General features: G+C 42.8%; 1 protein-coding gene across 3 annotated transcripts in view; it reads right to left on the bottom strand.

Moving 5' to 3' along the window:
* Window positions 1-2,032: 2,032 nt before the first annotated feature.
* BDNF (brain derived neurotrophic factor) overlaps window positions 2,033-15,715 on the bottom strand; it is a 41,703-nt gene continuing 28,020 nt past the window's right edge. For all 3 annotated transcript variants that reach the window (XM_086749405.1, XM_086749406.1, XM_086749407.1), the window contains exon 2: window positions 2,033-5,928. In XM_086749405.1, the coding sequence (XP_086605531.1) occupies window positions 5,167-5,928 (762 nt within the window). In that variant the 3' untranslated portion in view covers window positions 2,033-5,166. The remainder of the gene's footprint in view (window positions 5,929-15,715) is intronic.

Genomic DNA, 15,715 nt, shown 5'->3' with positions numbered 1-15,715 from the left:
AGCATCAGCCAGATCAAGAGACAAACCAGCAGCACCAGTAGCTATTTCACATCTAGATAAATTCATATACATATTTGTGACTTCAGTCTGGATCCCCAAGAGAACTGAGCAGGCTGCAGGCAGGTTTTAGAGATGCATTCTCACACAGCAAAGCAAAACCCAGCAGCTACGTGCCATTTCTCTGAACAAAAGATTGGTGCAGGAACGAACAGCTTACCTCTGAGTGCTTTCTGCCACCAACTAACAGGATGAAATTTAAAAGGCTTGATTTCCAGAAGCATCTCAAATTCCAGAGGTGAATCCAAACCTTGCCTGGACCCACTCAAGAGGTAGGACTTCAACTCCAGTGATTTATGTCAACACCACAGTCTTTGACTACCCAAAATGGTAGCAGTGGTCAAAAAACAAAACCAAAAAAAAACCAAACCCAAAAACCAAACAAAAATTCTACCCCAGAAAACTCTTCTCCTCTTCCAAAATACCCTTGCTACAGAATTTTCTAACTTTAAAATTGCTTCATGCAGCGAGGCCTTGGTGCTCCTTATATTTACTCCAAACAAGTGCATCCACTCATTTTTCATTTTAATTGCCCTGCCAGAAGGTGTCTTCTCAATGAGATCCTAATTAGGAGAAGTAGCCTGTGGAAGCAGTGTATTGGATCCACCTGGGACAAACTGAAATAAAAGTCGTCCCCCTCTCATTGCGCTTCAATATAGCCTTGATATTATTTTCAAAAATCTTTTACTGCTTGCTATTGTTTTCTGGCTGAGTAATTGAAAAGGCTAGCTATATACCTTTATTTCTGCTCTAAGTGATAAAAGCTATGGAAATATCTTTTTTTTTTCCCCTACAGAGCTAGGATTCAGTAGAGCGGATGGACGGTTAGCTCTGGAATCTTCCTCTGTAGCTCAAATATGTATTTTGAAGGTGCCCTTTTTATCCCCTAGGTGCCTATGCCATATATTTAATGCTAAAATAAGCTAAAGCAACCTCACCCATCTCTGTTCTATCTAGAGGAGGCGGTAGGGTCCGAGCGGAGCTTGGGGGACATGGTCCCATCCTTCCATACATCAAAGGTTTGAGTATCTGTTATGGCTTCCATGAGCTTATTTTAAAACAATAAAGCAAGCAATGTGCATGCACATGTGTTTAATAGAAATGATAATCTGCAGAAGCACCATTTCCTCGGTTCTTGTGGAGACGTCGCTGGCGCTGGGCTCTTGGGAAATTCACATCAATGCAATTTTTTAGGAGTTTGGGTTTGTGCTTTTCCTCCCCCCCTTAAGTTGTATGAAAGTTTTCTATTCATCATGAAGATTTATTGATTGTTTTAGGGCTATGGGATAATTAAACATACAAAGGCTTGGCAGTTATAGTAGAGCATATTCTTTTAGAAAGGCTAACAATATGTTAAATCTAAGGAATTCCACTCCCAGTACTCCTTGGGGGTCATAAATACGTCCAGCGCAGGGAATATAAATATACATGACACCATTAAAAATCAGGTACATGACTGGACTATAACTATTCAGTTTATGTCTCATTTATCCCTCAGTTATTCTGGTTAGTAACCCCCTCCCCTTCGCTGCCATTACGCTCATTATTTTACGGCTGAATAAAATCGTATGTCTATGTCATGCATGGGTTTTTAGTCTCACGAGGACTTACGGGCCAGAATTAAATAGAAATACATCATTCTGCAAGTATCCCCAATTTTTATGGAAAGTACACTCTAACCACCCCTCCCCACGCTAACTGTCCCACTATGAAACAGGGGGCTACCTGCCCTCCGAGTGAGATTTTATTGCTAAAATAAAGTAAAAATTGTTTTAAAACAAAGAACACACATCTTTATAGTAAAACTCAAGTTTGTTTTACAATTAGAGAAAAGAGTCACATGGTCCCCCAAAAAACCCCAAGTTTTATATATATATTTTGAAAATATATTTAAAAACATAAAAAACTCTATAGTTAAACATATATTATGTTAATCAGTACACTTAAATATAGCTTAATTATATTTACAATATGACGCAGTTGCTTTTAAATTTTAATGCCAATTTCAGTTTTTCCCAAAAAACATAAAATTATATAAATATACAATAAATATTTATGTTACACAAGGTGAATAATAGAGAACAAGGCCACAGACATTAACTTACAGTTGCAAGAGTCTTTACTTTAACACAGCACTAGGCCTGCTGACATGCATGATATACCTTTGTCACAAACAGACCACAGCAAGAGTTTAATTAAGCGACATGAAAGAAAACCACCTCCCCCTCCCCGATCTCTGTTTTAATTAAAACTGCCAAGCCTGTGATCATGGGTGTATTAGGTCGGGCAAGCGAGAGCCACGGGACTGCAGTTTAATTGCCAGTTTCTGGTTCTATCAATTGGCATCGAATCGGCGTGTTACAGGGAGCATCGCCCTACGTGTAGCTACAGGATCTGGTTCTTCCGTAGGTTCTCGGCTCCATCCTTCAGTCCCCCACCCGCGAGGGCTGCCCTTTACCCCTCTGAACCTCCCATCCCGCTGTTTTAATCCTGCCACACCAGTGCCACCCTTACCTACGCCAGGTGGGGAGGTCTGACTTAAGGATATTGTCGTAATTAACTTTGGGAAACGAGGAACTTTATTTCTAGCATGATTTATGCATTGACACTTCTCTTATGGAAATTTATTTGAACTGGGAATTATTTCATTCCTGTATCTGAATTAGATCACAGTCATGTCCTCGCTATCATCTCTTTTTGCAGTCTAAATGAGTGACCTGTTTGTTATTCACTCATTTGCATCACCCTTTCCCCTTCCTAAGCCACCAGCCCTGGTTTTGAGGGGAGCCACCGTCACACCACCTCTCAGCTGTAGAATACTGCTGAGAATAGCTCCTGAGCCACGGGTGGTTATTAAATGCAGATAATTATAATACAGGTACTGGCCAGAGTGAAACGAAATTCTCCATTACACTGATGTTCGATTTGCATGAAGATTACTTCAGTTGAAATTTGAGACATTTCAGTAAGTTTTTTTTTTTTTTTTTTTTTAATTTCTGATTTCTGTGCGGGAGCCTGAATATCTGCAACTGATTGGAAAGGCTGAAGTTTGATGTTCAAGTGGGTCACGCAACCCTCTCTTCTCATTCACGGGCCAGCACGCACATGGCCAACACAAAAGGTTTTCATTAAACAGTTGGGTTGGTTCTCCTTCGACAGTTGGTCATCTTAGGGAAGGGGATGCCCTTCCACCTTAAGTCATCACCGATTTTGACGGTGGCTCCGTTAGCTTTCAGCACAGCTTTCTACTAGAAATGACATAAACCCAGCATTAAATATATTCTTCAAAGAGAATTACCATGGGGGATCATATTTTAAACAAGCTTTGCCTAGTCCAGGTTTTTAATTAACTTCAACATCGAGGCAGACCTACGCAGATTCTGCAGCCTTCAGAAGTAGTTCTATTTTGCCGTATTTTCCCCTTCATTCAGCTGCTTTTCTTCGTCTACGGGAATTACAAATATAGCATCTGCCTTCGGTGAGCTCACTAATGAGCTATTTCTGCTTCTCTGGAGTCAGCGCGGGCGCCATGCACAGCTCTCGGGCTTACAACCTGCCTGTTCAGAGCCGCTGCTGGCAGGACAATGCAGGGCTAAACACATCCATCGCAACCTACGCAACGTTGAGCCAGCTCCTCCAGCACTTGCTCTTTGCTTACTTCAAGAGTATTTTTTTTACGCCAATATTTGTCTCATAAACTAAGGCTGACAGCAGAGGTAGAGGCACATGAACATAAATGCTGATTGCTTTCAATGAGAGGCAGGGCTTTTTCTGCCTCTTTCCCCAGTGGTTTCTTTGGGCAGGGATGCCGCTGCCGTTTGCACACCACAGTTTGCAGGCCTGGGGCTGCTAGAGATGCTCTGGAGGGTAAGGCTGTGCTACCCGCATCAGTGGCAGCTCTCACAGGATGGACAGGACCATGACTTGGATAGCCTCCAGCAACCCTTATTTCTCCCTGAACTGGCTCCACACTACCCAGTCCCACGACCAGCCTGATTTCAGATCCACTATCATCTTTCTACACCCTTTTCTAGTGACGTTCTTGTGCTTCACCAAGACCTTTGATCCAAGCACAGAGTTTTTTTATTACGTGACAATCATAGCTCTCAACACTCTATAGAATATTTTCTATAGGACAAGCTCCAGTTGTATGGTAAGTGAAATACTTTAAAGATCACAACCAACATCCTTCCAGAGAGAGGAAAGGGGAATAAAAAAAAAAACTCCAAACACAAACAAACATGGTATAAGCAAATGCAGGTCTTAAAAGACAGCAAATAATAATTAAAAAAAAAAAAAAGACAATAACCCAAGAAAGCATGTTGCCATACAGTTAAATAAGTGCTGTCTTTAAGCCTGAAGTTCAACAATGTGAAGTGGAACATCACCATTCCTTTTCAGTTGCCTCTTTTTTTTTTTTATTTATTATTTTTTTTGTCAGTAGTTGGATTGCTATTGCAAACACCTTCACAACATACAAAAAACAAATTTGTTTTTAATCCAGAATAAGGTAATGACTTTTTTTTTCTTTTTCAATCTCATGGGAGTTCAAAAGTAAAAGAGAAACAGTAAAACTATGACAACAGCACCTTGACATTGTTTTAATTCCAACGCTATCAGAAGTTAAAAGCAGTAAACAGATATAATACTAACAGGAATAAAGATACTTACTGTCTAAAATGTAAACGGAATGTTTTGGTTCAATTTATTTTTCTGAAAGAGGACAGTTTATCATCAATTCACAATTGAAGCAGCATGCAATTTAATTCTTTTTTTTTTTTAAACTTTTTATATTTTCAATTCTTGGCAACGGCGACAAACCACAATGTTATCGAGGAATGTAATGCAGACTTTTTTGTTTGCTTGTTTTGCTTTTTTTTTTGGTTTTTTTTTTGTTTGTTTGTTTGTTTTTAAACTTGTGCGCAAATGACTTTTGTTCCCTTCAGGTCATGGATATGTTCAATAAATAGATTGTGGAACCACTGTACTGTATAAACTTCAGTTATACATGCAGTCCATAAAATTATTTTTTACTGAATAATTTACCCTGTTATGTATATATACAAATAGATAATTTTGTCTCAATATAATCTATACAACACGAATCCACTATCTTCCCCTTTTAATGGTTAATGTACATACACAGGAAGTGTCTATCCTTATAAAGCGCCAGCCAACTCTCTTTTTATTATCCATGGTGAGAGCTCTCACGTAAGACTGGGTAGTTCGGCACTGGGAGTTCCAGTGCCTCTTGTCTATGCCCCTGCAGCCCTCCTTTGTGTACCCCTTGGGGTTGCATTTGGTCTCATAGAAGTATTGCTTCAGTTGGCCTTTGGGTACTGGGACTTTTTCCAGGACTGTGACGGTCGCCCCGGACATGTCCACTGCAGTCTTTTTCTCTGCCGCCGTCACCCACTCGCTCGTGCTGTCGCACACGCTCAGTTCCCCACGGCGAGCTGGGTCGGAGTGGCGCCGGACCCTCATGGACATGTTTGCAGCATCCAAGTAGTTTTTGTACTCCTCGAGCAGAAAGAGCAGCGGGGGTTCCAAAGGCACTTGACTGCTTAGCATGACTCGGGATGTGTACAAGTCTGCATCCTTGTTTTCCTCGCTGGGCTGGATGTCCTGGTCCTCATCCAGAAGCTCCTCTATGACATGTTCAAAAGTGTCCGCCAGCGATGTCAGTCCTCTTGAACCAGCATTGGGCCCATTTAGGCTCTCAAGAGTCCCGTGGGTCCGAAGACCTGGGTAAGCCAAGCTGCCTTGTCCTCTGACACTAGCTTCTTTCATCGGGGCAGCTTTCATGCAACTGAAGTATGAGATAACCATAGTAAGGAAAAGGATGGTCATCACTCTTCTCACTTGGTGGAACTGTTAAGGACAAGAACAAAAAAAAAAATTAACTTAAAAGGGATGGAGTAATAAAAATTCACCTGAGTTCTCATGAGACATTATGCATTTTCTGCACAGATCTGCTGCATGCAACGGCAACTCATTACAGGCGATAGAGCATACTCCTGCGCAAGGGTGTTCTTTGATTTAGAGTTTCAGATAAAGCATATGCCAAAGCTTGGGCAACATTGGTACCAGTAAGTCAGAGTTCTTACCTGCCGAAGTCTTTCTGTAGTAAATATCAGATTAGATACTATACAGACTCCTTATTCGTTGACTAACTAAATGCATTTCAAGCAACAGCAAAAGCAGAACTGCTGTTTTGCAATGCAACATTTCAGCAGTAAAAGGCTGCTTCGCAAGCGTGAAAGGCAAGACTTCCATTTCAAGTGCAAATGCAAATATTTGATTTTTTGAAGAACTTTCTGTGCCAAAAATATTTCATCGTTCTATCCACAAGAAACTGAACAGCACCAGGATAAGATGCATTTGTATTCTGAAAGCAACCGTCAAAACACAGGAAGAGGGCATACAAATCCTGAGGTCTCAGCAGGTCAACTCCTCATCTAAAAGTAGAAGGTATGTATGCATAAATATAGAACAAGAAAACTGTCCAGGACAGTATGCTTGCTGTCGTACTAAGTTGAGTTGGACAGATTGCTTGCATCATGTGAATGCCACGGAAGGGACCTGCTGGACTACAGAGCTGATAAAGAGCCATACTGAAACGATAGGACCAGAACCACTGTGCTGTATTTTCCCACAGCCCCGTATTGCCTGTTCTCAAGGAGACAAAGCATCTGTTTAAACATAGTTAAAGGCCCGAGCCCAGCATGAAAACCAGAAGCGCAACCAGCTCTTCTGCCATACTGAAATACAGCAGTTTGCCTGTTTCTCACACATTCTGCCTCAAGCTGTGGCACACGTTGTAGGCCATGCTTTGAGGCTTACGTGTACGCTCAGCTCTGTCGTCATTGAGTGTGGAGGGGTAGCACCAGGGAAGAGTGTCAGTAAGGGGCAGACCTTATAGTGACCTTCCAGTACCTAACGGGGCCTACAAGAACGCTGGACAGGGACTTTCTACAATGGCCTGCTGTGACAGGACAAGGGGTAATGGCTTTAACCGGAAGCAGGTAGATTTTGATTAGATATGAGGAAGAAATTCTTCACTGTGAGGGTGGTGAGGCACTGCAACAGGCTGCCCAGAGAAGCTGTGGATACTCCATCCCTGGAAATGTTCCAGGCCAGGTTGGGTGGGGCTTTGAGTGGTCTGGTGGAAGGTGTCCCTGCCCAGGGCAGGGGGGTTGGAACTGGATGATCTTTAAGGTCTCTTCCAACCCAAACCATTCTATGATTCTAAGAAAACTCTTCACCAGGCTTGGAACCACTCACTCCTATCAAGACTTCCAATAGCCTGGGCTTGTAGGACTGCTCCTTCCCAAGTGCTTTGCTAAGTCTCCATAGACCATATGTTTCTCAGGGTAGAAATTGCTTCCTCCTCAAGCACAGAGTACACACTTTAGGTAACTATTACAACAAGAACTCCCCAAGTCCTGCAGTGACAGAGAGCTATACTTTCTGTCTGATCCCAAGTGCTACTACAACATCCATCACATTCAGTTGTTATTTCTCGTCCTTCTGATCCCTGCTCTCACGAGTTCTGCTTGCTAGAAAGCAATGGCATTGTTCACATTTTTGAAGAAGCAGCTCATGCCTGTTTCAGAGCTTTTGAAGTTCATTCGGAAGTACCTCATACTTGGCAGCGCTCATTGGAGTAAATGCTACTTCTGTTTGCCAACAGGGTGCTATGTAAAAAGCCTTACTTCATCTCCTGCAAATATGCTGTGGGAAACTAGTACTCTTAAGGCTTGAACATGGAAAGACAATCTATCATGAAACATACAAAGAAAATGAAATATGTACTAGAAAGGCAGTGCCCAAAATGTAGGTCTCAAAATCTACTTAATGAAATTGGGGGGGGGTGGGGGGAAGAGTCTGGGTTTGTGTCTGTGCTCCTCTCACCCCCAATAACAAGATTTTGGCTAAGACTCCGCTCTACCCCAGCACAACTCTTCCTTCATCCCTCCATCTCTCTTCCTGTTTAAAAGTGTTATTGTGGCATAGATTTATTAAGATTAAACAAACCTGACATCTGTGACTCACAGGAACATACTGTTTGCTCTAACCATGCAGAACATTAATATTTTGCAGATTTTTTCATCCTAGGATTTTTAAAACATTCTACAGGGAGTAATATCAGATTTCTTCCTCAAAGGGGAGGGAGAGAGACACTACAGAGAAGATTTACAACACAAGGAAGAAGGTTATCAGTCTTCCATTACCAAACAAGGAGAGACAAGACAAGAGGGAGAAGGGGTGGTTCAGCTAGCATACAAATGCAGAGCCAGTGGGACAGGCAACAAAAATAATAACATTCAAACACTCCCTCTTCTGAGAAATGTTTTATATACAACTTAAAAGGAAAAAAAAAAACCCAAACACCCACATCATACTTTATGACCACCAGAGCAGTGAACAGAACACAGATCTTCTGGCTCCTAATCAAGTTCCTGTTATTTTTATTAGAGTAGTGCCCAGAGGTCCCAGCCAGTGTCTCGAGTCTGGAGGACAGGCTCTGAGCACATGACACAAGAGGCACCAAGACAAGCACAAAACAGAGAAACTTGTGCCCGTCAGCTAACTGCATCAGTTGGAGGCTGAACATTTGCTGTTCAAGTTAGGTAGGTGAGCAAAGTATTGAAGGATTCCTGGACCAGGCCACACCCTTAACTATTGTCAGCGGCCGTTTACCCCACATGGTACCAGTGAATTTGGAGGGATGCGAAATGAATAGAACAGTGGCTGTGCAACTTTATTCACATGGACAATTTTCTTACAAGGAAGAAGACAGAGGACAGAGGTGCAGAGAAAGTTCACCAAGTGGCTTCAATAAACCCTCAGCATCCTCCGCCCATGCTGGTTGGTCACTAGATCTAACAGTACTTTATACCTCATGTTAAATTAATCCTTCCTTAATCAATTTTGCCTTCCACTTAGGAAGGAAACTGCTGTCAAGCTTGGTCAATTTACATCTCATCTGATGACATACAACCACTGCTATTATCTGGGGTAGCAAGAAACAGTGTACAAGGAGGCTCTGAAAACCAACAACTTTAAGACAGCCATTATCCACATAACATACTGATAATACCCAAGAAAATATGTCACTCTAAAAGCCACCCCTGTTCCTCCCATCTATGTATAAGAGCATCTCAAAGTAAGCTTTAGCAGCACAGACACATGGAATATTGCTAGCAAGCAAACACAGATCAAACATTTACTTCTTCGTAAATGAGTCCAGACTAAGCGGAACCGTGCAGGTAGGATGTGAAAAGATTCTCCTCTCCATCTTAACAGTGACTTGAGCAACACACACAGTCCTTGCCTTTGGCAGAAAAATGACATCAAGTGATTTAATAAGAGGAAGTAATATTTTAACACCTAGGAAATCTCTTCATTTTAGAGGCCATAGCAATTTCTAGTAGCAGCTCCTCAAAATCTGCTAGTCTAATATGCTATAGCAGAGTAATATTGAAATCTCACTCCACGGGTAGAAACACACCACCTTTCAGCTCCTGACGAACTGACCCACAAATGCACAGTTCATTTCTTTCTCAGTGAGGCAGGACTAACATCCCATCACAGCACCAAAAAGGTCACTGGAAACACTTTGGGTGGCAGCTTCCAGTCCTTTTCCTCTGCTCGCCAGCCATCAAACCTTCATTATATTGCAAAGATCAGAGATACTGCCTATCTGATAAAGCCCAAACGCTAACAGATTATGTACACCCTTCCGATTAAGAGGCAGTCACCATGCCACCCTGCGCAGAAGGGGAACCAGGCAGGGAACATGGAGAAAGCTGTATTTTCCTCTTTTCCCAGCATGCTGCTACTGAGCAAGGTACTGCCCCTTTCCATGCTGGACTCATCCGCCGCTCTGAGGCCTTGCATGGAGATGCCGCAGTACTTCTGTGTACACTCGTGCCTGATCTACCATGGTAGACTGAGCAACTATTTCCCACTGAACCTCATCAGGGCTGAGTATTTCTTAAACGGAGCAACCTGGCTCCATGTGTTCTGAGGGCATCAATACAACTGAATGACAGACAAAACAAAGTAGTCATGGCCACTTTTAGATAGACATGCACCTAGAAAAATACAAAATAAAATCACTGATGATACAGCCTCAGTCTGTAGTCCTACCATGCATCCATCCCATTCCTTCTCAGCTGCAGGAGGTTCAGGTCTCTACTCTTCACTGTCTAGGAAAAACTAAAGCTGCAACTCTTTTGCGCTCCTCCTGGAGCTATGTCACTGGGCATACAAGATCAAATACTTCTCTGGGAGAGGGAATCTTGGTTCAATTGCTGTCCCATAGACAATACAGTATACACCTACTAACTTGTGTAGAACAGATATATGCTAGAACAGATGTATGCTAGCCTCCTTGAGACCTAGCCTTACACTACTCCCTCAGGTCACACAAGATGTCTCCGTCAAAATAACATTTGAGACTGGTTTCCTGAACGATGTCCATTCTCATGGCTGCAAGAACATCATTCCTTCTCTCATGCAGCACGGCAAAGCTGAAGCAATGAAAGGAGGTCACCCACCACGGACCAGATCTCAGGAAGACGTGACCTAGTTTGTACTTCAATAAAGTCCACACAATTACAGCTAGAATAAGGGCACATAATTGTGGCAGTCGTCTCCACTGATGGAAAGGAGGCTCGTTAAATGAAGGTCATGTCAATTATCTACAGCTAGTTTACATATGCAGTCAATTACCTAGCTGTACTATTTATTTCTGTATTTGTATTTAATGAGAATTCACCAGTTAATTGTTTTATTTCATTAATTTAAGCAGAAATCTAGCAGCTTAACAGGCTGCATTTCCAGCAGAGAGACCCGAGGAACAGCTGTGAACATGTACTTGCTCTCCTGCATCCTGATACGCGCTATGGAAGTTGAAATAACTTTCAGTAGTGAATAGATTCATAACGCTTTCATCTCCAGAAAGGAGTGTGCAGTGGAAGATAAAATTAGCAGCACGACGACATTCATTTTCTGCCTTGCCATTTTCTAAGACCTTTATACAAAAGTTCAATTTACTAAATACTACTGAATGGCACAGGCATGAGTTCCTGCTCTACGCATCATTACCGGAGTGTGTGAACAGATACCAAAATGGGATGCATGTCAGCACATGATTTGCAAAGACTAAATGTACCGAGAACAAATAGTATTAACCTTTAACACATGCATAACTGGATGTCTGACGCACTCCGGTTATCCTTGCGGCTACTTATGCAGCAAACTATATAATTACTTTTTATTACTGAAAATAAAGCGCCTTCCCCCCCCCCAGTACATACACATGCACATCCACACCCAATTTGTAGTCTTGCAAGTTGGTTCTTCATGTCAGGAAGAAGAAATTAATTTTATTTTTATTCTCTAATGTTGGTTTTCCCTAAGGTAATAAAATCTACTTAGCCATAATTCCAGAGATGGCAGAGACAAAGAACCATTTTGAAGACTAAGACAAATAGCAAGCAAGTTTACAAGTAGTTTGTAAACTACAACTTTTACCATGAGAAATTTTCTTTCATCTTATGTTGCTAAGTATTGCCTTTGGTACAGCCTCCGAGAGCAAAGAAACTCCAGCAATGCCTCCGCTGGCGCCGGAGGGAGAAATACGCATCTTTTTAAAGCACTACAAGGGGTTTTTGTGGGGTTCCTAGGTTTTACCAGACTGTCTTCCCCAATGGATACAAGTGGAATGGACTGGGAACATGGGAGAAAGCTGTATTTTCCTCTTTTCCCAGTATGCTACTACTGAACAAGGTACTGACCAGCTTCTCCTGTCAACCAGAGGATAGGAAAGAACCCAAAGAAAATAATGGCAAAATAATAATGCCGTGACATTACACCCCCGATCTTTCAGAGTTATGTATCAGAGTTTCCTACAAACTTTCATCATACCTTTCCAGACACTCAAACAACCATGCAAAGGGCACACTTGCTTCAAAGCTCCGAGAGAGAGAGAAGTCAGCTGCTCTAATGGGCACAGACCAAACACTCTCCTCATTACAAGCATGCTTATACTTAAATTGGCCAAGCACAGGACTACAAGGAGTTCCCAGTAGGATTTCTGTCGGATGGATCTCAGACCCATTCTGCCCATACCAGGAAACAGGCAGGATGAGTTTTGGCAGTACGTGCAAGCGAAGGAACAGCAGGCCAGACTCACAGATGGTATTAGAGCTTTCAGGGAGACAACACCCATGGAACAGAACAGATGTGCACTATTTTTATACTTTTACAATGGGAACTGATTGTTGAGCCAGTGCCACACATACTGCTTTTCCAGCTGTTTGCACAGGGCACTCAAACTGCACGGGTTTGCGATCCCTACTGTAAACAGAGAAACTCAGCTCCAAAGGGGTGCTTGTGTGCAAGTATGCTTTACAACATTTCTGGCCAAAATGTCAAGTTGAAATACCAAGGTGTGCAGTGAAAGTCTCCCTCAAACAAAAGCGCCACCAGGAGATTTATTTTTGCTCATCAGGAGCATCACAGGTAGGGTAAAATGCCGACTCCTACAGCCATGCCAGGAATACTGTACAGCAGGGACATGACTTCCAAGCCTAAAACCTAAATATTAACAAATTTCCATTCAAAACTGACTTCAGGCTTAGAAAACTGCAATAATCTGTTTTAGGGTATTTGTCAGTATACATTCATGCCATCACTGTGTTCCTTCAGAAGTAGCATTATCCAACCTCTGTGGAAGGAAAGTTCACCTATAGAATAGGCTACCCCAAACCCCCAAATAAACAAGAGAAATACCACCACCACCACTCCATGAAATAATTACTCTGTGCCAAGATACTATCTGGTTCCTCTATGGGAGCAGATAATTACAATTCTCCGAAATAATTTGCTTCGATCACCACTAGAGCTTTATATAATGCTAATTCAACTTGCGTGTGGAAGAACGTCAGGGCAGAACCTCAGACCTTTGAGCAGCATCTGTGGTTTGTCTTCCATTTCACTATGGCTCTTTGGTCTGAAAGACTGTGCTGAATCATCACAGGACTAAGCTGTTCTGCCAAGTACACACATGAAGCTCCTGCTGAAGTCAAGGAGAACTGGCACCCGAGAGCAGGAACAGAACGGAGCACGTTGCGCGAGTTGGATCCTTCGTACCGTGACACGCGTCCAGCAGCCCTGGAACAACCCAGAAGCTGCTGTACCAGTTGAGCTTGGATCTCACGAGTCCCTATAAACTATTGAACAGCATGTAAAACATCCCACGCGCCCATCGGTTCTGATGCAAGTGGCAAGCTTCCTAGGACCTATAGAACATTATGCACTCAACAGGAACGTAAGAGAAGCTTAGCCAAGGAAAACCAATGGTTAAAAAGCAGAAGCATCAGATGGAGTAGTTACCCGTGGTTTGGGCAGGCAGTGCTTTCTCTAGAGTAAGGGAGGAGAGCAAGGTCTGCACCCATTTGTTGCCAGACTCTTACCTTTGCTGAGACCCTGACTGTGTGTGGCATTGCTGTAAGAGAATACCTTGCTTTTAGCCATAGCCAGTCCTTGAAATGAAGCAGATCAGCACGTTGTGATGTGCAGGAACCAGAAACTGGAAATGCCTGTTGTCAGAGCCCTGACAGGTATTAACAATATGCCTGCATTTGCCAGTGGTGTTATCAGTCATCTTTTGGCTGCCCGCCCTCGTGTGCAGATTTCTCTCAACACATGCTCAGTCCAGTTGTTAGCACGGCATTTCCATGGAAATAATTTCCATAGACCGGGCAAGGGATAAAAGCTTACAGTGAGGTACCAGAGCAGCTTCTGGGAGTATTCGAGTCCAAAGTTACATCGGAACAACCAGATCAGGAGCAAAAAGCTTGTAAGTTTGCAAAGCCACCTACACTAATGGAATAACGAGGAATTTGCATTTAACAAGGATGTACTCAATAGGAATCTAACCCACCTCACTGGGCAGGCAGCCCTGCATGTGTCCTGCTGTGACAACAGCTTTATTTTTTGGAGATAACATATTAACATAATTTTCCAACAGTGTTAACACAACTGTACAGAAAACACTCCAGCAAAAAGTGCTCTTTCACCACTGATACTTTGCTACGACAAAGCAGCACACCGCAGATTTCAAAGCATAATAGTTTTCAGGTTTTTTTTTTCCCCCCACCTTCTAAGTGGTTTCATGTCGAAGCAAGACTTTTGCAATTGCTATGCCTTGGTCTCTATCCCTAATCTATCTTAAAAATTCGGGGGCCAACTTCAACCGGATTCAACAGAGGGATAAAAGTCTCACAGACAACGCTATTTCCACCGTCATGTGTTGTAACTGGCATGCAAGAAGCTGAGATCCACCCAAATAAGCTGCTCCCCCCAGCCCCATCCTTAGTCAGGCAAACACCAGTGTAGGGGCTTACCCACATACAGACTTACAACGCTGTGTGCTGCTGCTTTCATTCCACAAGCTCCACAGAGGAAAAGGGTTTGGAATTACTAGAAGGGGTGAGGAGGTACAGCTGGCAAAGATGCAAGTGTCTGAAAACAAGCTTCCTGAGTTGTACTGCTCAAGGTACAAACGTTTTATGGAACATAAAGCAAAGAAAAACTTGCAGCCTTGCAGGAAAAAATGAATTTATCAAGCTCCTGCCTTCTCCCAGTTGTATCATGTTTCACAGAGGAGTATTACACTGTGATTCCTGTGAATTACATGAACATTGAATCCTTCCCCTCCTGAATTAAAAAGTAAGTTTACCTGGCTCATGACTTTTCATACTTGTCACCCAGCGTAACGGTAGATTGTGGCGTCATGGGAAATTATTTCCACAAACACTGCTGAGGTTCATTGAAGCAGCACGTTCCAGTGGACCCAGTTCTGGGGGAAATCCACAGTTCTCTGTTCACAGATCTATACCAGCTGTGAAGGCAGCCCAGTACTGACATGGTCATAAAAATCAGATGGGGCCGACACCTAAGTTATAGCTAATAGCTGTACTGGAGCAAAATGTGACAGGTTGCAGCAAAACAGCTTCCTCACACTCAGGACTCCTGAGGGATATATTCATATTTGGTAATAATTACAGTTTAAAGAGGAAGAAAAAAAGCTTTCTAGGTGTGCAGACGATCTCCTCCCTTCCCCCACTGGTGTAAGCACATAAATAGCCCAGACATGCCTATAAACAGAAGTATGCAAAATCCAGCCCAACGCCACCCAACCTTCCTCCCCTCCGCGCTCGGGTGTCTCGTTTCAGGCACACACGCCCCCGCCGAAGAAAGCGGCTCCGCTGCCAGCGTCCCGTTCTCACTCTAAGAGCCCTTAATCTCCAAAGGGTAGGTTTGTGGATGGGATTTTAGTCATTAAATAAACACTTCTCTAGAAAAACTTCAATACCTGTCTGTTCACATAAGCACATCCTACTGCCCTGCAGGGAAGGAGAGCCTCTCTGAGGAGAGCGCGGGGTGCAGGGAGGAAAGGGAAAGTAAAGCCAGAAACATCAAATAGCTGTTTTCATCACACTAATTGGGTTAAATGTTCTCCCTCTCCCAACACGATAGGTTATCTAGAAGTCACCATCCTATTCAAAATCAAAAGCAGAGCTGTCTTATCGGAGATAATTAGTAGTTGTAGAGAGGAAAAAACCACTTAGGAGTTGCAAGA

This window comes from Chlamydotis macqueenii, chromosome 5 (assembly GCF_036417535.1).
Source record: "Chlamydotis macqueenii isolate bChlMac1 chromosome 5, bChlMac1.mat, whole genome shotgun sequence".
In the NCBI taxonomy this organism is placed as follows: Eukaryota; Metazoa; Chordata; class Aves; order Otidiformes; family Otididae; genus Chlamydotis; species Chlamydotis macqueenii.
Note: the sequence above shows the minus strand (reverse complement) of the source record. Positions and strands in the feature narration are given on the sequence as shown.